This window comes from Delphinapterus leucas, chromosome 5 (genome assembly GCF_059928025.1).
Source record: "Delphinapterus leucas isolate spDelLeu-1000000601 "Yukka" chromosome 5, BTC_Dleu_Yukka2, whole genome shotgun sequence".
Taxonomy (NCBI): domain Eukaryota; kingdom Metazoa; phylum Chordata; class Mammalia; order Artiodactyla; family Monodontidae; genus Delphinapterus; species Delphinapterus leucas.
This window is the reverse complement of record NC_143133.1, coordinates 90335107-90359527: the sequence shown is the minus strand read 5'-3', so window position 1 is coordinate 90359527 and position 24421 is coordinate 90335107. Positions and strand designations below refer to the sequence as shown.

At 38.7% G+C, this 24421-nt stretch overlaps 1 protein-coding gene across 4 annotated transcripts in view; it reads right to left on the bottom strand.

Moving 5' to 3' along the window:
* USO1 (USO1 vesicle transport factor) overlaps positions 1–24139 on the bottom strand; it is a 92109-nt gene extending 67970 nt beyond the window's left edge. For 3 of the 4 annotated variants that reach the window (XM_089912057.1, XM_089912058.1, XM_089912060.1), the window contains exon 1: positions 23914–24139. In XM_089912057.1, coding sequence (XP_089768183.1) covers positions 23914–23979 — 66 coding nt within the window. In that variant the 5' untranslated portion in view covers positions 23980–24139. Of the gene's footprint in view, positions 1–10729; positions 20061–23913 lie in introns of those variants that run through there. The other variant, XM_089912059.1, reaches the window with a different exon arrangement.
* Between the last annotated feature and the right edge of the window lie 282 nt (positions 24140–24421).

Genomic DNA, 24421 nt, shown 5'->3' with positions numbered 1-24421 from the left:
GCCTGATTCCTCCAGCTCCATTTTTTTCCCTCAAGACTGCTTTGGCCATTCGAAGTCTTTTGTGTCTCCATACAAATCTTAAGATATTTTGTTCTAGTTCCGTAAAAAATGCCATTGGTAATTTGATAGGGATTGCATTGAATCTGTAGATTGCTTTGGGTAGTATAGTCATTTTCACAATATTGATTCTTCCAATCCAAGAATATGGTGTATCTCTTGGTATCATCTTTAATTTCTTTCATCAGTGTCTTACAGTTTTCTGCATACAGGTCTTTTGTCTCCCTAGGTAGGTTTATTCCTAGGTATTTTATTCTTTTTGTTGCAGTGGTAAATGGTAGTGTTTCCTAATTTCTCTTTCAGATTTTTCATCATTAGTGTATAGGAATGCAAGAGATTTCTGTGCACTAATTTTGTATCCTGCAAATTTACCAAATTCATTGATTAGCTCTAGTAGTTTTCTGGTGGCATTTTGAGGATTCTCTATGTATAGTATCATGTCATCTGCAAACAGTGACAGTTTTACTTCTTTCCCAATTTGTATTCCTTTTGTTTCTTTTTCTTCTCTGATTGCCGTGGCTAAGACTTTGAACTATGTTGAATAATAGTGGTGAGAGTAGACATCCTTGTCTTTTTCCTGATGTTAGAGGAAATGCTTTCCGATTTTCACCAATGAGGGCTTCCCTGGTGGCACAGTGGTTGAGAGTCCGCCTGCTGATGCAGGGGACACAGGTTCGTGCCCCGGTACAGGAAGATCCCAGATGCCGCGGAGTGGCTGGGCCTGTGAGCCATGGCCGCTGAGCGTGCGCGTCCTGAGCCTGTGCTCTGCAACGGGAGAGGCCACAACAGTGAGAGGCCCGCGTACCGCAAAAAAAAAAAAAAAAAAAAAAATTTCACCACTGAGAATGATGTTTGCTGTGTGTTTGTCATATATGGCCTTTATTATGTTGAGGTGTGTTCCCTCTGTGCCCACTTTCTGTAGAGTTTTTATCAAAAATCGGTTTTGAATTTTGTTGAAAGCTTTCTCTGCATGTATTGAGATGATCATATGGTTTTTATTCTTCAATCTATTAATATGGTGTATCACATTGATTGATTTGCGCATTCCGAAGAATCTTTGCATCCCTGGGATAAATCCCACTTGATCATGGTGTATGATCCTTTTAACCTGTTGTTGGATTCTGTTTGCTAGTATTTTCTTGAGGATTTTTGCATCTATATTCACCAGCGATATTGGTACCTAATTTTCTTTTTTTGTAGTATCTTTGTCTGGTTTTGGTATCAGGGTGGTGGTGGCCTCATAGAATGAGTTTGGGAGAGTTCCTTCATCTCCAATTTTTTGGAAGAGTTTGAGAAGGATGGGTGTTAGCTCTTCTCTACATGTTTGATAGAATTCACCTCTGAAGCCATCTGGTCCTGGACTTTTGTTTCTTGGAAGATTTTTAATCACAGTTTCAATTTCATTAATTGTGATTGTTCTGTTCATATTTTCTGTTTCTTCATGGTTCAGTCTTGGAAGGTTATACCATTCTAAGAATTTGTCCATTTCTTCCAGGTTGTCCATTTTATTGGCATAGAGTTGCTTGTAGTAGTCTCTTAGGATGCTTTGTATTTCTGCAGTCTGTTGTAACTTCTCCTTTTTCAATTCTAATTTTCTTGATTTGAGTCCTCTCTTTCTCTTGATGAGTCTGGCTAATGGTTTATCAATTTTGTTTATCTTCTCAAAGAACCAGCTTTTAGTTTTATTGATCTTTGCTACTGTTTTCTTTGTTTCTATTTCATTTATTTCTGCTCTGATCTTGATGATTTCTTTCCTTCTAACTTTGGGTTTTCTTTGTTCTTCTTTGTCTAGTTCCTTTAGGTGTAAGGTTAGATGGTTTATTTGAGATTTTTCTTGTTCCTTAAGGTAGGCTTGTATAGCTATAAACTTCCCTCTTAGAACTGCTTTTGCTGAATCCCATTGGTTTTGGATTGTCATGTTTTCATTGTCATTTGTCTCTAGGTATTTTTTCATTTCCTCTTTGATTTCTTCAGTGATCTCTTGGTTATTTAGTAACATATTGTTTAGCCTCCATGTATTTGTGTTATTTACATTTTTTTCCCTGTAATTCATTTCTAATTTCATAGCATTGTGGTCAGAAAAGATGCCTGATATGATTTCAGTTTTCTTAAATTTACTGAGGCTTGATTTTTGACCCAAGATGTGATCTATCCTGAAGAATATTCTGTGTGCCCTTGAGAAGAAAGTGTAATCTGCTGTTTTTGGATGGAATGTCCTATAAATATTCATTAAATCTATCTGGTCTATTGTGTCATTCAAAGCTTCTGTTTCCTTATTTGTTTTCATTTTGGATGATCTGTGCATTAGTGTAAGTGAGGTGTTAAAGTCCCCAGAATTATTGTGTTACTGTCGATTTCCTCTTTTAGAGCTGTTAGCAGTTGCCTTAGGTGTTGACGTGCTCCTATGTTGGGTGCATATATATTTATAATTGTTATATCTTCTTCTTGGATTGTTCCCTTGATCATTATGTAGTGTCCTTCCTTGTCTCTTGTAACATTCTTTATTTTAAAGTCTATTTTATCTGATATTAGTATTGCTACTCCAGCTTTCTTTTGATTTCCATTGGCATGGAATATCTTTTTCCATCCCCTCACTTTCAGTCTGTATGTGTCCCTAGGTCTGAAGTGGGTCTCTTGTAGACAGCACATAGATGGGTTTTGTTTTTGTATCCATTCAGCAAGCCTGTGTCTTTTGTTTGGAGCAATTAACCCTCTCTCGTTTAAGGTAATCATCGATATATATGTTCCTATGACCATTTTCTTAATTGTTTTGTGTTCGTTTTTGTAGGACCTTTTCTTCTCTTGTGTTTCCCACTTAGAGAAGTTCCTTTAGCATTTGTTGTAGAGCTGGTTTGGTGGTGCTGAATTACCTTAGCTTTTGCTTGTCTGTAAAGATTTTGATTTCTCCATTGAATCTAAATGAGACCCTTGCCAGGTAGAGTAATCTTGGTTGTAGGTGCTTCCCTTTCATCACTTTAAGAATATCAGCTGGGCTTCCCTGGTGGCGCAGTGGTTGAGAGTCCACCTGCCGATGCAGGGGACACAGGTTCGTGCCCTGGTCCGGGAAGATCCCGCATGCCGCGGAGCAGCTGGGCCCGTGAGCCATGGCCGCTAAGCCTGCGCGTCCAGAGCCTGTGCTCTGCAACGGAAGAGGCCACAACAGTGAGAGGCCCGCGTACAACAACAACAACAACAACAAAAGAGTATCATGCCACTCCCTTTTCCCTTGTAGAGTTTTTGCTGAGAAATCAGCTGTTAACTTTATGGGAGTTCCCTTGTATGTTGTCATTTTTCCCTTGCTGCTTTCAATAATTTTTCTTTGTCTTTAATTTTTGCCAATTCGATTACTATGTGTCTCGGTGTGTTTCTCCTTGGGTTTATCGTGTATGGGACTCTCTGCACTTCTTGGACTTGGGTGACTATTTCCTTTCCTATGTTAAGGAAGTTTTCACATATAATCTCTTCAAATATTTTCTCGGGTCCTTTCTCTCTCTCTTCTCCTTCTGGGGCCCCTATAATGTGAATGTTGTTGTGTTTAATGTTGTCCCAGAGGTCTCTTAGGCTGTCTTCATTTCTTGTCATTCTTTTTTCTTTATTCTGTTCCGCAGCAGTGAATTCCACATTCTGTCTTCCAGGTCACTTATCCATTCTTCTGCCTCAGTTATTCTGCTATTGATTCCTTCTAGTGTATTTTTGATTTCAGTTACTGTATTGTCCATCTCTGTTTGTTTGTTTTTTAAGTCTTCTTGGTATTTGTTCTTTAATTCTTCTAGGTCTTTGTTAAACATTTCTTGCATTTTCTTGATCTTTGCCTCCATTCTTTTTCCGAGGTCCTGGATCATCTTCACTATCATTATTCTGAATTCTTTTTCTGGAAGGTTGCCTATCTCCACTTCATTTAGTTGTTTTACTGGGATTTTATCTTGTTCCTTCATTTGGTAGATAGCCCTCTGACTTTTCATCTTGTCTATCTTTCTGTGAACGTGGTTTTTGTTCCACAGGCTGCAGGATTGTAGTTTTTCTTGCTTCTCAGGTCTTGTACATCTTTTGATAATTTTTTTTTTTTAGGTAGTTTAGAGGTACCTAAAAACTAGGAAGGCATTTCCTGCTTTTTCCTAGCCCTAAACCTCAAGCACTGGTTCTAAATCTGAGATTCCCATCTTGCTTAGAGTACTTCATCCCAGTACTCTGTAATGCTTGAATTTTAGTATCAGCCCCATCTTTGGTTGGTGTACAGACAGACTTGTGTCAGAATACGAACTTCCATGTCTAAAAGCTCTTTAATCATTATCTGTTGAAGGTGGCTATTTAATCTGGGGGAGATACTTAGCTTTAGGAATATTGAAGGGAGATGATCATAATCCTAGAGTTTGGGGGTTTGCTTTGTTTTCACTTTCAATCTTTTATTTTGTGTTCTAACATGCTAACATTTAAGCCTTGTTAATTTTTTTGTGGTGGGGGGGCCGCACTGTGTGGCATTGTGGGATCTCATTTCCTGGACCAGGGATCAAACCCACGCCCCCTGCATTGGAAGCATGGAGTCTTAACCACTGGACCACCAGGGAAGTCCCGAGCCTTGTTAATTTTTTTAAAATGCTTTAAGATATACACAAAGGTAGTAATTTCAGCATCATGAAGATAAATATTCAATATAAGTTAAAACAGTAATGATGTTATTTTTCATCTATCAGTCTCACAAAAATTAAAATAATACTACCATATATTAATACTATATGATTCCATTTTTATAACTCAGAAAACCAAGCAAAACTAATCTAAGCTATCAGAAGTAAGGATGGTGGTTGTTCATGGGGGTGGGCAGTGAGTGGAAGCACAAAAGGGACTTCTAGGGTGCTGGTAATGTCCTGTTCCTTGATCTGGGTGCTGGATACATAGGTGTGTTCAGGTTATGAGGCTTATGTATATGACATGTGTACTTTTCTATATCTTCAATAAAATGATTTTAAAAACAGAACTATACAGGATAGAGAAAGACATAGATTAATGAACTGGCTTATATTCTATCAGATGGAAAGTAACCTAAAAAAGTGTCAATTTGGCAAAAACTATTACAACTTAAAATGTTCATACCCTTTCCACCAGGCATTCTTATTTCTAGGAACTTATCCTTTAAAAACATGCCCACAGGGGGCTTCCCTGGTGGTGCAGCGGTTAAGAATCTGCCTGCCAATGCAGGGGACACGGTTCAAGCCCTGGTCCATGAAGATTCCCACATGCCCAGAACAACTAAGCCCGTGAGCCACAACTACTGAGCCCATGCACCACAACTACTGAAGCCTGTGCACCTAGAGCCTATGTCCTGCAACAAGAGAAGCCACTGCAATGAGAAGTCCGCGCACCGCAACGAAGAGTGGCCCCCACTTGCTGCAACTAGAGAAAGTCTGCACGTAGGAACGAAGACCCAATGCAGGCAAAAACAAGGAAAACAAAATGCCCACAAATACACAATGTTAGATACTAGAATGTTCTTTGTAGCAATATTTTTAACAGCTAAAAAATAAATCTAGCTTCCATCACATAAGGATATAATAAATAAGAAGTCTGTAACACTGATGAGGTCCCTTACCAAACCATGCTGGCACCCTGATCTCAGACTTCCAGACTCCAGAACTGTGAGCAATAAATTTATGGTGTTTATTGGGGAAAAAAAGAAAGGGCGGATGGAATCTAAACGTTCATCCACCAATCAGAAAACAGTTAACTAACATATAGTACACATGCAATTAATCAAATGAGTAAAGCAGATCCATATGCACTGACATGAAAGGATGTCCAAGATACATTAAGTGAAAAAAGAAAACAGTTAATAGTATATTTAGCATGAGCTCATTTTGGTTTAAAACTATACCATTAATAAACTATGTGAATACTATAAAATTCTTAGAGGAAAACATAGGCAGACACTGTCTGACATAAATTGCAGCAAGATCTTTTTTGATCCACCTCCTAGAGCAATGAAAATAAAAATAAACAATGAAAATATGAAAATAAACTAATTAAACTTAAATGCTTCTGCACAGCAAAGGAAACCATAAACAGAATGAAAAGACAACCTACAGAATGGAAGAAAATATTTACAAACAGAGGAACTGACAAGAAATTAATCTTTAAAATATACAAACAGCTCATACAGCTTAATGGCAAACAAAACAAAACAATCCCAAATCACAAAATAGGCAGAAGATCTAAACAGACGTTTCTCCAAAGAAGACATCGAGATGCCCAAAAAGCACATGAAAAGCTGAATATCACTAATTACTAGAGAAATGCAAATCAAAACTACAATGAGGTATCACCTGACACCAGTCAGAATGGCCATCATCAAAAAATCTACAAACAATAAATGCTGGAGAGAGTGTGGAGAAAAGGGAAACCTCCTACACTGTTGGTGGGAATGTAAATTGGTCCAACCATTATGGAGTACAGTATGGAAGTTCCTTAAAAAACTAAAAATAGGGCTTCCCTGGTGGCGCAGTGGTTGAGAGTCTGCCTGCCGATGCAGGGGACACGGGTTCGTGCCCCTGTCCGGGAAGATCCCACATGCCGCGGGGCGGCTGGGCCCGTGAGCCATGGCCGCTGAGCCTGCACGTCCGGAGCCTGTGCTCCACAACGGGAGAGGCCACAACAGTGAGAGGCCACCATACAGAAAACAAACAAACAAACAAACAAACATCTAAAAATAGAGCTACCATATGACTCAGCAATCCCACTCCTGGGCATATATCCAGAGAAAACCATAATTTGAAAAGATACATGCACCCCAGTGTTCACTACAGCACTATTTACAATAGCCAAGACATGGAAGCAACCTAAATGTCCATCAACAGAGGAATGGATAAAGAAGATGTGGTATATATATATATAATGGAATATTATTCGGCCATAAAAAAGAATGAAATAATGTCATTTGCAGCAACATGGATGGACCTAGAGATTGTCATACTGAGTGAAGTAAGTCAGACAGAGAAAGACAAATATCATATGATATTGCTTATATGTGCAATTTTAAAAAATGATACAAATGACTTGTTTACAAAACAGAAATAAAGTCGCAGATGTAGAAAACAAACTTATGGTTACCAGGGGGCGGGAAAGAAGGGAAAGGGAAAAATTGGGAGAATGGGATTGACATATACACACTACTATATATAAAAGAAATAACAAGGACCTACTGTATAGCACAGGGAACTCTTCTCAATGCTCTGTAATGACCTATATGGGAAAAGAATCTAAAAAGAGTGGATATACGTATATGTATAACTGATTAACTCTGCTGTACAGCAGAAACTAATGCAACATTTTAAATCAACTATACTCTAATAAAAAATTTAAAAAAGAATTATTAATGTGATTCTACTGCTAGAGTGAAAGTTAGGAACATAGAAATAATTTTTCAAAGGAAAAAAAATACTATGTGAACATGTATAGAAAAAATTAAGACTATGTACCATACTGTCTTTCAGTGGGTTGCTGGAAATGTTCATTTTCTACATTATTTCTGATGTTTGAATTTTGATAATGAACAAGTATTACCTTTATAAGCAGAAAAGAGTAATAATGGAATAAAGTGAACTGGTTTATGTTTTATTGGAATTTCTAGGATATTTTCATGACTGACTGAACTCATCTTTAAAAGATGCTATCTTTACTCTGCTGATCAAAATAATATGAAATCTGCTCTTAACTGATAAAAATAAACTAACATAATAAAAATATCCTCAATGGCTCCCTACTGCCTATAAAGTCCATTTTTTTTTAGACTAGAATGCACAGTCATTACTCAGTCAATAAATACACACTGAGCATGTATGTATTTGTTCTTGTGCTAACCAAAATAAGATATGGTCTCTGGGCACAAAGAGCTTAGACAGGAAGACAGTTGTGTAAATAAACTACACTAACAAATTAAAGTTATATAAGTATATGCTTATAAAGCAGGTGCACAAAAGAAAAAGTAGTGAATTCTATCTGAAAGTGAAACTGCTATGTTTACTTCCCTGCAAAATGCATGTGTTGAAATCCTAACCCCCAGTGTGATGGTATTAGGAGGTAGGGGCCTTTGGAAGGTGATTAGGGCGGGAGGGTGGAGCCCTCATGAATGGGATTAGTGCCCTTATATAAGAGACCCCAAAGAGCTCCTTCATGCCTTCTGCCACATGAAGACACTGGAGAAGATGGCAGTATATGAACCAGGAAGCAGGCCCTCGCTAGACAAAGAATCTGCCAGCACCTTGATTTTGGACTTCCCAGCCTCCAGAACTACGAGAAATGCGTTTGTTGCTTAAACCAACAAACCTATTGTATTTTTGTTACAGCAGCCCAGATAAACTAAGACAGATACTGTTTAAGAATGGTATATTGAGGATGACACTCTTGAATCAAGAATTAAAGGATGAGTAGTTCACCAGACAACATAAGGAAGGAATGCCAGGCATAGAAAATGGTTTCTTACTTTATAATTGTGTATACATATTTTAATGTAGAAAATAGCATTTTATAGTCCAAATAAGAAAATTGGTCTAATTTGAGTTTATAAATTTTATATATCTATGAACAATTTTTATATTATGCACATACATATATATACTTGTTCTATTAAAATAATATACCAAATGAAATTTCTAAAATATGAAAGCTTTCCTTTTAAATTAATTTTATTTTACTATTATTATTTTTTTGGCCACACCATGTGGCTTGCGGGATCTTAGATCCCCGACCAGGGATTGAACCTGGGCCCTTGGCAGTGAAAGTGCTGAGTCCTAACCACAGAACCACCAGGGAATTCCCTACAATAATTTTAAATGCTTCTTATTTCTGGGAATGATGATCAATCTAAAATAATGTGGGGGGGAAAAAGGATTATGTAAGATTAAACTGTTAGCTAAAAACAGATTTCTAATGACTTCAAATTATATGCTTCTGCTTTAATTGACTCTGATTAGTAAGCAAATCACTAGTGTTTTTTAGAAGGTTGCAAAATGGAGCTTAAAAATTAATCACTATTTTAAAGTGTAGTATTTACAATTATAGAAATAAAATCCATTCATTCCTGAGTTTGGGTAAATATGTATCAAGACTATTTTTAAAACTATAAACATGCTGAGAGTTCCCTGGTGGCCTAGTGGTTGGGATTCTGGGCTTTCACTGACGTGGCTTGGGTTCAGTCCCTGGTCAGGGAACTGAGATCCTGCAAGCCACGTGATGCGGCCAAAAAAAATACTATAAACATGCTTTTTATCTATTAAACTTGGGTTTTAGTGGCAAGTACATATTCTTCCTGATTGGGGATTTTATTATATTATTTATTTATTTTTCTTTTTTTTTTCTTACAGTTTCATTGAGATATAATTGACACAATCGATTGGGGATTTTAACCGGAACTTTCTCTCTAGTGACTTAAGGCAATTACCATACTGCAAACCAATAAGAGTAAAAAATGAATATAAGAACAACTTATTTATCCAGAACCATAATTAAGCTATTTCAGATACTTTCTGTCAGGCACCAAAATGGTCTTTTCATTTTAGTGATTTCTGATAGCAATCTAAAACTAATTACAATCTTCCCTGTCTTCTTAAACAAAGAACATAATTATAAGCTTTCTTAGCATTTAAACTTAAGTCCTCTCCAATATCAGATATAGGGATGTCTTAGGTGTTAAATGAAGTAATGAATATAAAAGTTTTTGTAGGGCTTCCCTGGAGGCGCAGTGGTTGAGAGTCCACCTGCCAATGCAGGGGACGCGGGTTCGTGCCCCCGTCTGGGAAGATCCCACATGCCGCGGAGCGGCTAGGCCCGTGAGCTATGGCTGTTGGGCCTGCGCGTCCGGAGCCTGTGCTCCGCAACGGGAGAGGCCACAACAGTGAGAGGCCCACATACTGAAAAAAAAAAAAAAAAAGTTTTTGCAGAGTACCTGGCACCTATAAATGCTCAATAAATGTTTAACAAACTTTATTATTACCAAACTTCTATGTCTCCTTTGTATTAATTTTCTATCCTATCAGGCTTTTGGCTGTCATTTCCATCATATACGTTTCTAACAGACAGTTCAAATTTTGCAGATTTTAATCTGCTACTGAGTGAGAAATCTGATAATTAGGCTAGATAGTAATATGTCTAAAACCCCAAATTACTCAGGCTTGAAATCAAGATTGAGTACATGGACTTCGCAACTTCTACTTTTGCTATGCGAAAGCCATATTACCTTCTGATAATATTCCATACAGTTGAAGTTTCTGAATAAGTGATCTCTCCATAATAAAGTGCTATGTTGCAACCTTTTACAGACAATGGAAACCAAATGAAAGGAAAATATTACATATGTTCCAAACCTTACAAAGACAGCAATGTTTCAGGCCAAACACAGGTCTATATTTTTCAGTTGACATTTACCAAGAAAAAATTTTGTAGCACAAGTACACTTAATTTTTCTTCAGAAACTGAAGATTTCAAAGACCATTATTCCATTTATTCCTGACTTAAAAAACCAACACAATGCAGTATGACTGTGCTTCATTAACCATTCTTTTAGTTATTAGAACCCTCTGTGCTTTAGCTGGGCACAAAGGTTGTCCACCTACACTACTTTCTGAGCTTTCCTTACACCTGGGCATAGAAAGTGATTACACTCTGGCCAATGAGTTCTTTGTACCTTCCAAGTCATGTCCTTAAAAGGAAGCTATTTGTTCTTCATTCCTCTTTCTTCTTCCCTCAGCCTGGAACTTGAACCTGCAGGTAATGAAGCACCTTCAACAATTCAAACAAGGGCACCATCCTAGCGGATGGCAGAACAAGATAAAGAGCAGCACCTGGGCCCCTGGACCACCCTGAGGAACATAACTAACCTATCCTAGGGATTGCCTTCTAATTGGACTTTTATTGGACAAAGACACAAACTTTTATCTTGGTTAGACCTCTGTTATAGCAGCTGATCCAATACCTAAACTAATAAACGCGTTTTACAGGAGAGGAAACTAAGGTTCAGGGATAAAGCAATGCACCCCAAAATACCCTGCCAGTTTGGTGGTACAGTCCAGATTCTAACTGAGCTACAGATGTCTCACTTCAAAGCCCACACACTTTCTACTATCCTACATTGCCTCTTAAGCAGAGAAATGGGAGCCTGAGCACCTGTTGCAAACTACAGGGACTGCAAGATTTTTTTTCTTTTTTGTAAATAGGGGAACACTGTAATGTAGTTCCTGTGAATAGCTTCCACTTTCACTACAGACCAGTAAGGACCCTCATAAGCCTTGGACTTAACTACCCAGCCAGGGTAGTCCCTTGTTCTAAGGGAGTTGGAGCTTTACTCTGGGAAAGTAAAGCTTTCCAGAAGCTACCAAGTATTTATGAAAAAGTCAGCACTATATATAAGTACTTAAGAAATTAATATACTCACTTTTAAAGAATTAATCTGGCTGAGATAATAAGGAGAAACTAGAGCAGAAAGAGATTACAGAAAAAATATGTCAGCTCATTATAACAGACAAGAAATAAGGTAAAAAAAAAAGGGCATTAGGGTGGTGGCAATGGGGAAGGGCTGAAGAGATAGATAAGACAAAAGAATATTTGAAAGAAATGAATTTAAGAGGCTTGAGAATAAAGAATAAAATGTCTGAAACAGCTGCTGTTTGGAATTCAACTTCTAGAAATTTGTCCTAAGGCAATATATGCACATGTACAGTCATAATTACAAGAACAACCACTGCAGCACTGTAATAGAAAAAGAAACAAAACAGAAGGACCTTAAATACCCATTTATGGAGCACTTACGCTTTTCATTTTATATACTTCTACAGCTTTTCCTTAAGCATGTAATCAAATGTCTCTTTTGTCTTTTAAAAAAAAGAATCAGAGAATCAAAAAGCATCACTGAATAAGCTAGCTGAAGTTTGATATGAATCCGCAATCACTTTTCTATATCTCAGAATATTCTGGTTTTGGTAAAGTCAAAGGAGTAATAGTGTCTGAAGAATTCCATGCCATAATCTTGAAGTTGGTGATTCATTCATTCATTCAACAAATGTTAGAGTGCTGCTACCCTCATCGGGGCCATGGTCAGTGCAACCAGAGAGCAGTGGTTTGTGACAAGGTAAGTTCAGAAATTGGACTAAGCAGGGGGATGAGGGATGAGTAAAATAGGTGAGGGAGATTAAGAGGTACAAACTTTCAGTTATAAAATAAGTCATACAGATGTAATGTACAGCATAGGGAATATAGTCAATAATATTGCAATAACTTTACATGGTGACAGATAGTAAGTAGACTTACAGTGGTGATCATTTTGTAATGTACAAAAATACCAAACCACTAGGTTGTACACCTGAAACTATTATAATATTATAAGCCAATTATACTTCAATAGAAACGAAAAAAGAGGACTTCCCTGGTGGAACAATGGTTAAGAATCTGCCTGCCAATGCAGGGGACACGGGTTCGAGCCCTGGTCCGAGAAGATCCCACATGCCATGGAGCAACTAAGCCCGCGCTCTAGAGCCCAAGAGCCACAACTACTGAGCCCATATGCCACAACTACTGAAGCCCGCATGCCTAGAGCCCATGCTCCACAACAACAGAAGCCACCGCAATGAGAAGCCCGTGCACGGCAACAGAGTAGCCCCCGCTGGTTGCAACTAGAGAAAGCCCATTTGCAGCAACAAAGACCCAACGCAGCCAAAAATAAATTAATAAATAATTTTTTAAAAAAAGAAAAGAAAAAAGAAAGAAACTGGGACTAAGCATTAGAAACTTCTATAACAACTGGATACCTCTGTGGTTGTTTAATAAAAAAAAAAAAATTGGGCTTGTATATTGTATGTCCATGAATATGTGTGTGTGTATTATCATTTCATTTTCCTATAAATTCATTTTTATTATATTTTACAAAAGTATTGGTCTGTGATGAATTGGAAATTGGGGGAAAAAAAAACAATCCAACTGGTTCTTCACCACCGTCAGTTTGAGAAATACTATTAAAGTGCTTAATATCTTGCTGGGCCCTGCAAAATTCTATTTTGGAGAAACAGCAGTGAATCACTACAGAAGGTACCTACTCAAATGAAATTATAATAGCAAGGAGACAACAGAATAAATTAAAAACAAGATAAATACAGAAAATAATAAGTGCACTGAGGGAAATGATTAGGGAAATAAGACAGAGACTGGGTGGAAAGTAGTACTTTGGACAGCATAGCTGGTCAGAAGGTCCCAAGTTATGCAATGATTTGGATATAGTCGGATGTGTGGATAATTGGTATCAAAAATGAAGCAAGTGGAAAAGTAGGGAAGCAGAGTGAATGAGGATGTTACCATCAGAAGGAAAAAGGACAGTATTTTAGAGTTGAAGGATATGTTTATTCAGTGTCCCACATGGGATCCTGAGGTGAGAGATTTTTGTTGCTAGCAACTCACTCTCTCAGAATCCGACCAAGGAGGCCACTTAGTAGTTTAAAGCAAAATTTATAAATTTACTATTTTTTTGAGGTCACAGACTCTTGCCCTAGTCCTCAACACCCTACCTACATGACGGGAGCATTAGAAAGGAAGTACAAGTTTAAATCCCACAGATTTCAATGCCATCCTGCTCCTTTTCAGTTAACATTTTGCTGCCATCATTGATCAAAAGAATGAGTTGTAATACAGAAAAAATTAATCCAGTCTACTTTAGTAAAAAATCAGAAATATTTGTCCCTACGCCTTTTACCAAAGTACTCATTATCACAGCATACTACCAAGGCGCCACATTTCAGATGACCATTCTGTAGACTTCAAACAACTAACCTTCCCAGATTTTCTGCCTGAATCAACAGAGATATAAATACAGTTGACCCCTGAACAACAGTTATGACCCTTGAGCAACAGTTATGAACTGCGCAGGTCCACTTATACTTTTTTTCCAGTAGCAAATACTGCAGTACTATGTGATCCTTGGTTGGTTGAATCCGAGGATATGAGGATATGGAGGAACCGTGGATACACAGAGTCAACTATAAATTAAATTACAGGAGGATTTTCTACTGTGCAGAGCGTTGGTGTTGTTCAAAGGTCAACTGTACAGTCAGGATATGTAAGGTTACAGAATAGAATACTGGTAACAACAGGAAAAGATACTTCTGTCGATTTGCTTGAAACAAAGAAACTTACAAACATTTTTAAAAACTCTCTAAAAAAACAACTATGTTCATTGATTAGTAAATAGAAAAATTCTAATACCTACTGTTAAAATTTTAAAAAATCAAATAGCTATGAATATAACTATTTCACTCATAAAGAAACTCATTTGTGTAACAAACATTGGTAAATGCAAAGAAAACACTCGGGAAGGATGTACAACAAACTTCATTAGAGATTACTCCTGGTAATGGGAAATAAGATCGTGAAAAGAGGAAGAAAGGGGCAACTTTAGACTATATACTGATTTGAATTATTTATAATAAGCATGTTTTCAATTACTGTTTCAATAACACAAACATTTAAAGAAATTTCCAGAATATGTTAGACTTTGCTTTGATTCTATTACCTGCTCTAACATACCGCCTGATTGACTCACTGTTCATCTACTATCTGAACACTGTTGGTTCTTGTTATTCATAATAGTTATGCTCTATAGTCACCATGAACACTGAATTAGCAGACACTGAACTGCTGTGCCTAAAGGAAATACAGTGCTAGGTTCCTGTGAGTCCCTGGTAACATTTTCATCAATGGATCCAATACATAACCTTGTTTAACGTGTGCTTCTGTTTAAAGACATCTTATTCAATATATACCCTTGATTCATTAACACTGAACTCACAGCTACCAGCGCTATTACTCATGCCTGAGTAAGCTTACCTAACACACATATTTTCTCCACAAGGCACATCACAGCTTTCTTATGCAATACTTCGGAACACTAGACAACAGTTCAGCACTACATTTGGGGCCAGTTTTAACAGCAAAATTTTTAAAATGCAAAACACATGACACTAAACAGACTGTGAAAAGGACACTTGTTTACAGTATAAGAGTTGAAACAAGAAGGCAGACTATGTTTTTGTTTGACCTCAGTTGGGAATGCACACATCAGTGACTCTGATTTTTTGCTACTCTGTATCTGTCCACAAATTAGTGTGAAAGTGTTGCGTGTATTAATTTTGGGGTTACAAACAAATTTTAGCGTGTAGGTGAATTCACAAATACAGAATCAGTGAATAACAAGGATTGACTGTATCTTAAATACAAGCTTTCTAAGTCAGTTTTGTTATCTACAAGATGGAAGAATAAACTAGATAAATTCTAAGGCTACTTAATACTCAAAACTTTGAATATGTTAAAAATACTCAATTTTACCTACTTAGTAATAATGTAGTTATTTGCTATAAACCTCTGAAAAAATCTATTTGGCCTATACAGTGTTTAAAATAATTTTTAAGCCAACATTTCAAAATCAAAAGACTTCATGTAAAACTCCAGATTTCTACCTTTTCTTTTTCTCTCTCTCTTTTTTTTTTTTTTTTGCTGTACGTGGGCCTCTCACTGTTGTGGCCTCTCCCGTTGCGGAGCACAGGCTCCGGACGCGCAGGCTCAGCGGCCATGGCTCACAGGCCCAGCCGCTCTGCGGCATGTGGGATCCTCCCGGACCAGGGCACGAACCCGTGTCCCCTGCATCGGCAGGCGGACTCTCAACGACTGCGCCACCAGGGAAGCCCTCTACCTTTTCTTGAAAAACATCAGCCTGTTAGCTAATGGTAGCTAACACTGTATTTCATACAATTTGAGAAGCCAATGATTATAAGATCTACCATTTTTTAAATGTATTGCCAAGAAAAAAGAAATACTGCCAATTATAATTACAAGATGCAACCTGACTTCAGAGATGTTTAAATGCTAAAGTGCATTACAGAACTGTTAAAATATGGCATGTATAGCACTTACTATGTGCCAGCTATGTTCTAAAATTCTTTATACTTTTTAATTTATTTAATCTTCACCAAAATCCTATTGATAGGCACTATTACTATCCACATTTTAGAGATAAGGAAACAGAGGCACGGTGGGTAAGTGACTTGTCCAAGTTCCCAGAACTAGTATGTGGTGTGACGGGATTCAAAGCCATTAAATCAGCTCTCTGCAACAACTGGCTGAAGCTGAGCACTAGCTACACTCTCAAGGCAGGACATGCAGGCTCCAGTTTCATCCCAGACCTCTGCTCTCTTCTCTAACCCGACCTGCTTCACTGAACAATGATGTTACCCAACTGACACTGTTGGGATTTGAGTTTGTGATTCTTGCATTAAACAACAGAATATTACATATTAATAAAAAAGTTCTAAAGAGAAAAAATATGTATGAGTAAAATTTAACCCAGAGTTAATCTTATTTAAAAGGATCAGAAAGGGGTGATAAGAAGGAAAAACTTAAGAGACAGCAGTATTTCAACTAATTCATACTATGCTAACTAGGTATTAGAGTTAATTAGAGATAAATACAATGATGAATTAGATATGGATCCTGTTATCAAGATGCTTTTATAGTCTATTAGAAGAGGATATAGTGTAATTAAGAAAAGCAACTAAAAATCTGATACTTTAAATAATTTCTAATAAAGTAGCTGTATGTTTTAACATGCAAAGATCTCTAAGACATATCAATCAATGAAAAAGATAAGCTGTAAAACACTATAAACAGTGTATCATTTGTGAAAAAGATAAATATGCTCATACAAATATATAATTCTATACTGTATGATTATTCATAAAGGTCTGGAAAGATTTATACCAAACTAAGAATAGTGGTTATTTCAGGAAAGAGAACTGAAATTGGAGATGGTAGTCAAAGAAGACTTAAACCTTACTAGTATTGTTTGCCATTTTGTGTAATAAAATAAAAAGCTAATTAGTAAACTAATATGTATAACCTCATGCAGGTGACTATGTTTCAGGACTCTTGTTTTCAGTAATTGCCATGTGAGGTTCACAATTCCACTTAATAAGAAAAATATGAAAAGAACAAAAAATTCCATTAATAATTGATAAATTGGGCATAATCAGAATTATAACCTTATAATCCAAATTTAATGTTTGTTTGTTTTGCTTACTAATAGTGTCATTTATTTTTATTCAGTAATACACAAAAGAGGCCAAAAAAGAAGCAATGGGAATAGGAGTGACTAGGAAAGAAAAACCTGAGATGAGGAATGTGAAACTAAAAAACCTCTGACAAGTAAAAGGGGTAAAAAAGAAGATGGCATAAAACTAGGTTGGTGAGCCACATTTAAAAGACACTGACATAGTAGTTTGCAATATTTTCTCACAATTCCTAATAGAAATCCATATTTTTTTACTATTCAGTAACTATTTAACTGACATGCAAAAATGAAAGGAATGTCAATTTAAAAAAATTGAATTCAACCATTCAATCATTTATTCAACAAATATTTATCAAGCACCTAATACCAACTTATTTGATATAACTTTGCCTTCATGGAGCTTAAAACATAGTTATAACTTTTTTGGAGAGAACTTCCCCAACCATGACTATAGGACTAAAATAATTCATGCTAATCAACAGTCAATTCATTTATATTGTTTTAATGGAATAAAAAAATTACTGTTTTCAAATACAAAAAAGAGCTAGAAATTTGGTTTAACTCAAACTCTACTACTGAGAAGATTTTCCAAAAAGAAAGAAAAGCAAAAGCCAGACTTATCTTCAGATGACCTAAATTATTACAATCTAAAAAAAAAAAAAAAAAGTAGGAACATTACAGTCAAACACAGTCTCTCTGCAGATAAATCCATAAACCTAACACAATCTATTTCCATTACAATTACCAATAAGTCAGCTGACATAATATACTGCATTTATTCTCCATGCTTTCTCTCAGAAATGAACTATGTTTTCCAAAAGCACACCCTTTTAAGCAAGGCATCATAATGAAACTTCTCTACCAAATAACAAATGCTAGCATCTCAAAGTCTAACACTACCAAAGTTTTCAAATTAAAGGTGACTAACTTTTTATACAAAGAATGTTTATGGCATTTCTGCTTGAGGTATAAAAATATAAGCATGTCTTTTCTATGATATCTACAACACAAAAATCAGACAGAACAGTATAAATAATAAGAGATAAATGTATAAAAAGAGAAACAAATTTATATAAGAAATTCTTACATTCTCTCCTAAAAGATAATTCAGAAGTGATTACAATTACTTCTCAAACCATAAAGCATCAGGAATTACTTTGTCTTTTAGGCAGCCAAATGGGCAACACTTCATGAACTCCATAAAACTGATGATAATGAAGAACTTCTAAAATGCAGCATTCCTTTAATAAAATATATCACTTAGGACAATAGTAACCAACATGTGTTCCTCAGAACACTAGACCTACAAGGTTTCCTGGAGGAAAAAATGTATATCATCAATTAGATTGGGCAAACACAACTTACTTTATATCTCCATCTTGAAAATATTTGAAAACATAACACAGTGCCTGTTTAATAAACCTTGTATAAGTATCAGGTTTTTTGTTTTGTTTTTGACCATCACTCAGTACACACTTCTTTAGTAACAGAACCCTTTCAAGTACATCTACTCACTTTCTTTGGGACATGGTTTGGTATGCAAATTTTAAATGATACAAATAATCTATACATAATAAACCTTCAAAAGAGCCATGTAGGGACTTCCCTGGTGGCGCAGTGGTTAAGAATCCACCTGCCAATGCAGGGGACACGGGTTCCAGCCCTGGTCCAGGAAGATCCCACATGCCACGGAGCAACTAGGCCTGTGCGCCACAACTACTGAGCCTGCGCTCTAGAGACCGTGAGCCACAACTACTGAGCCCGTGCGCCTAGAGCCCGGGAGCCACAACTACTGAGCTCGCACGCCTAGAGCCCGTGCTCTGCGACAAGAGAAGCCACCACAAAGAGAAGCCCGCACAGCGCAATGAAGAATAGCCCCCGCTCATTGCAGCTAGAGAAAGTCCACACGCAGCAACGAAGGCTCAACCCAGCCAAAAATAAATAAATTTATCAAAAAAAAAAAAAAGCCATGTAGTTTTCAATAGACACTACTTAAAAAGAATATAAGAGACATCTTTGATTGGGTATAGAAGTGATCAAAGCACAAATCATTATTAAGGCTTTCTCTGACACTGTTATTATAAGAGAGCTAAGAGGGAAAACACATACCAGTTACTATACTGACCTGGTTATTAATGTAGAATATGAAACAGGAATCCAGATACAGGAGTTTCAGGCTACACATTTATAGTAACGTGGTATCTAATGTGCTTGACTAAACCAAAACTATGTCTAAACTTAAGTGCACATTCCTTAATAACAATTTTTATTAAAAGAAACTACAGCTGTGTCCATATTGTTAGCTCTTTTGCTTTTTAAGCCAGCTGACCAAAGTCTGATCGAAAAAGAGATGCCTTAACAGTAGAGTAATTCTGCATATCTTTTCTGGACTTTTGCAACTTTCATGCCTTGGGACACAATTTGAGAAGAGAACCCCCCCTCTCCACGATTTATCACCAAATGTAGTTAACACTTTTCTTGGAATCTGCCAAGAAACTCGCTTTTAAAAAAAGATATTAGTTGGAAGGTAGATGGGAAATTAAATTAAGCACGTCTGAGCACTCAAAAGAATGAGTAGGATTTTTACTATAATTAGTGTTTATTTGGACCTAGCAAAGGATGCCAAGGCTAAGGAGGCTTCAATCATCAGAAATCAGTGCCTTTCTCTACTAAAGTAAAAAAGAGAAATCAAATTAAAAAGTATTTGAGGGCTTCCCTGGTGGCGCAGTGGTTGAGAGTCCGCCTGCCAATGCAGAGGACACGGGTTCGTGCCCCGGTCCGGGAAGGTCCCGCATGCCACGGAGCGGCTGGGCCCGTGAGCCATGGCCGCTGAGCCTGCGAGTCTGGAGCCTGTGCTCCGCAACGGGAGAGGCCACAATAGTGAGAGGCCCGCATACCGCAAAAAAAAAAAAAAAAAAAGTATTTGACTCTAAAACAGGAAAGGTTTAATGTGAATGAAATTCTAGACTTAAAATATTCCAAACTTTATAGAATTATTGACTATCATATGATACAAACACAAATATTTACTATTTTGTTTCTAAAGAACATCTTAATACCAGTCCAAAGTTACTCTTAACTAAGTATGAAAAGCTAGGCACTATGCAAGCAATAACACAGCTCACACAGTTAGAAGGCACTTTAGTTAAGAAAAAGCAGGAAAGCAGTCAAAGCACAGCAAACCTGAAAAATCTTTAAGTAAAAAGTTCGACGTAATGAATTTCAATCATTCCAGAACTTTGATTCCTACAGTCTTTAAAAAGTATTGTTTCAGCACCTAGTAATTGGTAAGCTGCTATGATTACAGATCTGTGATTTCTTTCATCACACCATAATTAATTCATTTAACAAATATTTATTTAGTATTACTACGGAAAAACAAAGATTAAAATATCTACGGGGACTTCTCTGGTGGCACAGTGGTTAAGAATTCGCCTGCCAGTGCAGGGGACACGGGTTCGAGCCCTGGTCCGGGAAGATCCCACATGCCGCGGAGCAACTAAGTCCGTGTGCCACAACTACTGAGCCCGCGTGCCACAGCTACTGAAGCCCATGGGCCTAGAGCCCGTGCTCCACAACAAGAGGAGCCACTGCAATGAGAAGCCCGCGCACCACAACGAAGAGTAACGCCTGCTCACCACAACTAGAGAAAGCCCGTACGCAGCAACGAAGACCCAACGCAAATATTAATTAAAAATAAAATAAAATATATATGAACACTGCCCAAAAGATGCTTAAGAGTCCAGAAGAGATGGCACAGATTTAAAGGGTAGAAAATGGTAAAGAGCCTAAGAAATGCACAATCTACTTAAATTGTGAAGATTGCTCAGAGGGGAAAGATTCTATGCAGTTTGGTGGGGAAAGAAGTAAGGGGTGCAAATCAGGGAAGGGATCGATGATGGATTTAAAGGAGAAGTAGAATTTAGACAATGAAAAGAGGCTTTCCACTGGAAAGAGATGAGAATAGCAAAAAAGATGGAAAACCACAATGAAAATAATTTAATTTTGCAGGAATGGACAAACCTACAAAATACTAGCTGATAATGCAGAAGTTAGATATTCTAAGCTCTGGCAACTGGAATATCCAGGTCACTTCAAATCACCAATTAAAAGATCTAATATTGTACCAACACACTCTATTGATGCTCTATAAATACTTCTAAATTAGTGACCCATGACCCCTTATACCAATTATTCTTCCTGATGGAATGAGATGGTGAAATAAATTTTATTCATACTGTAACTCATAATAAACTATTAATTCTCATCAGAAGACATATTAGTTCTCCAATTTTGAGTATACACGTTCAAAGTTAGGCAAGAACAAGGATCCCCCCAACTTTCCTTTCAGTTTATATATACAAGATACACATCTGATACTCAAGTTTCACTTTGAAATCATGATATAAAAGCTATGTTGTTCCATTCACTATGGCAAGATCAAAGTGTTCTAGTCTCAGCTCTGCAATACTGCGCAAATTGCTTTAGTGCTCTGTGCCTCAGTTTCCTAACTTGTAAAATAAGGGGGTTCCACCTGGATGATGTGCAAAGGGGCTTTCAGCTTTAAAATCCTATACCCAGTTAAATGAACATCACCTTTTCTACAGAAGTCATTGTGCCAAGACTAACTATAACAAAAAGAGTATTCTTTCCCTAAACACATGTAATAAAAATTAGCCTTTATTAAGCACATACTAAGTCTTAGGCTCTTTCTATTCCTTATTTCACTTAATCTTCACTACACCCATCAGAGTAGGCATTTTCCTCATTTTACTCATAAGGTTTTAGCCTCTCTTGCCTGTTCAATCCAATTAGGGGTGGAAGGCAAGGATTCAAATCAAGGTCTAACTCCAAAGCAAGCTCTAATAAACCACACTATAAAACTTGGTGCCTCAAAGAAAAATATCAGACAGATAATATACACAAACAAAAGCTGAAGGGGTGGGCTGTGACTATGGTAACCTGGAGAGAGCGTGGTCTTCTAAGAGCGCAACTCAGCTGCCTTGAAGCCCCGATGGGAATGGACAAGAGAAGCCAAATATCGGTTTGTGTGTCTGCATGTGAAATCCCCTGATTTTCAAATGAAGGAAGATAGATTCACCAGCCTTCAGCTTCTGCTTTAAACAGTTCTAACTCAGATTTTGTGAGGTTAGTTCAAATAATTATATAAATTTCCAAAATTCCCAGATAAGTATTAAAATACAGGGCAGCAGCAATAAAGCCTAAGCTTTGATGTAAGGCAAACTTTGGTTGAATCCCTGATCCATTACTAGCAGTGTGACCTAGGTCAAGTTACTTCACCTCTCTAAGCCTCATTTCTTCATTTGTAAAGTGAGGATACTATCACTTATCTTTCAGGGTGGTTAGGGATCTAAGGAGAATGTGAACTATAAAGAGCACAGTACCCAGCACAAGGTAAGAGCTTGACAAATGAAAGCTATTATTTACCCTTCAGGATCCCAGTAACACACAACATGGGATCTATGTTCACAGACAACCCAGTAATGTCTACAAATACTACCCAAAGTTTACCTTTAAAATGTCATACTTTGGACTTCCCTGGTGGCGCAGTGGTTAAGAATCCTCCTGCCAATGCAGGGGACCGGGTTCGAGCCCTGGTCCGGGGAGATCCCACATGCCGCAGAGCAGCTAAGCCCTTGCACCACAACTACCGTGCCTGCGCTCTAGAGCCCACGCACCACAACTACTGAGGCCGTGTCCCACAACTACTGAAGCCCGCGCACCTACAGCCCGTGCTCTGCAACGAGAAGCCACCGCAATGAGAAGCCCGTGCACCGCAACAAAGAGTAGACCCCGCTCGCTGCAGCTAGAGAAAGCCCGCGCGCAGCAACGAAGACCCAACGCAGCCCCCCCAAAAGGTCGTAGTTTGTCACTTTCTTGTAGATCTAAAATTACTCTCAAATTAAAAGCTTAGTTTAAAAAAATGTCATATACACTCATTTCTAATAGACAACCAAACTTCGAAGAAAGTTTATCCTAAACCTAAAATAGAACCAACTTATCAAATACTGTTTGTAGTAGCTAACAATTTTTTTAAAGTGACGCTGCAAATCCTGTTACCACGAGTTTAGACTTCTGAATGGGGTGAATGGAAGGGAAATGTGTTTCCAAAGCAGTTTGAGCGCGAAAGATCCCTACAACGTCCGAGGGAGTATTTCCCAAATATCTGGGTAAGACTGAAAAACGGGGTCCGAACTAATAACACCTGGCAGAACGACCTGTCTCCAATTGAAGGGACAAGGGCAGGCAGCTTCGTGCCCAAACTATCGTATTATTCTTAGCCAACTGCTCTGGTCAACAGCTGGGTTTTAAACCTTCTTGCTGTCTTCCCCAAAGCCCCATTCCAGACCGCGAGGGAGGGAGCTGGACTTTCCTCACCGCCAGTGTAGACACTGGCGAAACGGGAGGGACAGGCCCGCGGCCCCGAGGGGCGTGGGAGACAGGTCGGGCCACCGCTGCCCCGGATCGATGACTTCCCGGGCGGCACCACCCGCGGACCACCACCAAGCGGCCTGCGGAGCTGTTGTCAGCAGGGCCGAGCCGCCGCGCTGGGGGTTTCGCTGGGGGCGTGAGGAAATAACTCGGGGGTTTCAGGAGAGGAAGGAAGGCACGGGGGCAAAGGGGGAGGAGGCATTTGGACTCCCGGCCCATGGTGACGCGCGGGAGGTGACCTCCGGGCCCCCGAGTCCTCCGTCCCAGTTCCTGCCCGGACCCTTCCCAAGTCCCGGACCCGCCGCTCCTCTCACCGTCTCAGCTTCTGTGTGCTGGGGTCCGGCACTCTGACCCCCCATAACCCCGCGGAGGAAATTCATCTTGCCGCTCAGCCACCGGCTCCACCGGCCCCGTCGGGAAAGAAAAGATAACTTCCCCTGTCCTCCGCAGGGCCTGGCCCCCCAAGCCCGCACTCAGCGTTCTCTGGCCGCCGCCAACACCGCCTCTTACTCGGCTGCAGCTCCAGCCCCCTAAGCCCGGAAACAGCCTCCACCACCTGTCGAAATGCGCATGCGCGGGGACGTGGCATTACGTGGCTGCTCGAAGGGCGAAGGCAAGGGGGAAAGCAGGCGAGAGGAGGCCGGTAGCCTGGGTCCGCCCAAGCCCCGCCCACTGCTCAGGCCCCGCCTCCCTCCGCAAGGACACTCCTCCTACCCCAGCTCTGCGCTGGTCGCTCGGGCTGGTCCCAACCACCCACGTGGTCCGAGCCCTGCCCTGCCAGCTGGAGAGGATCCGGATAGTGTACGCATTTTGGCTTGCAGG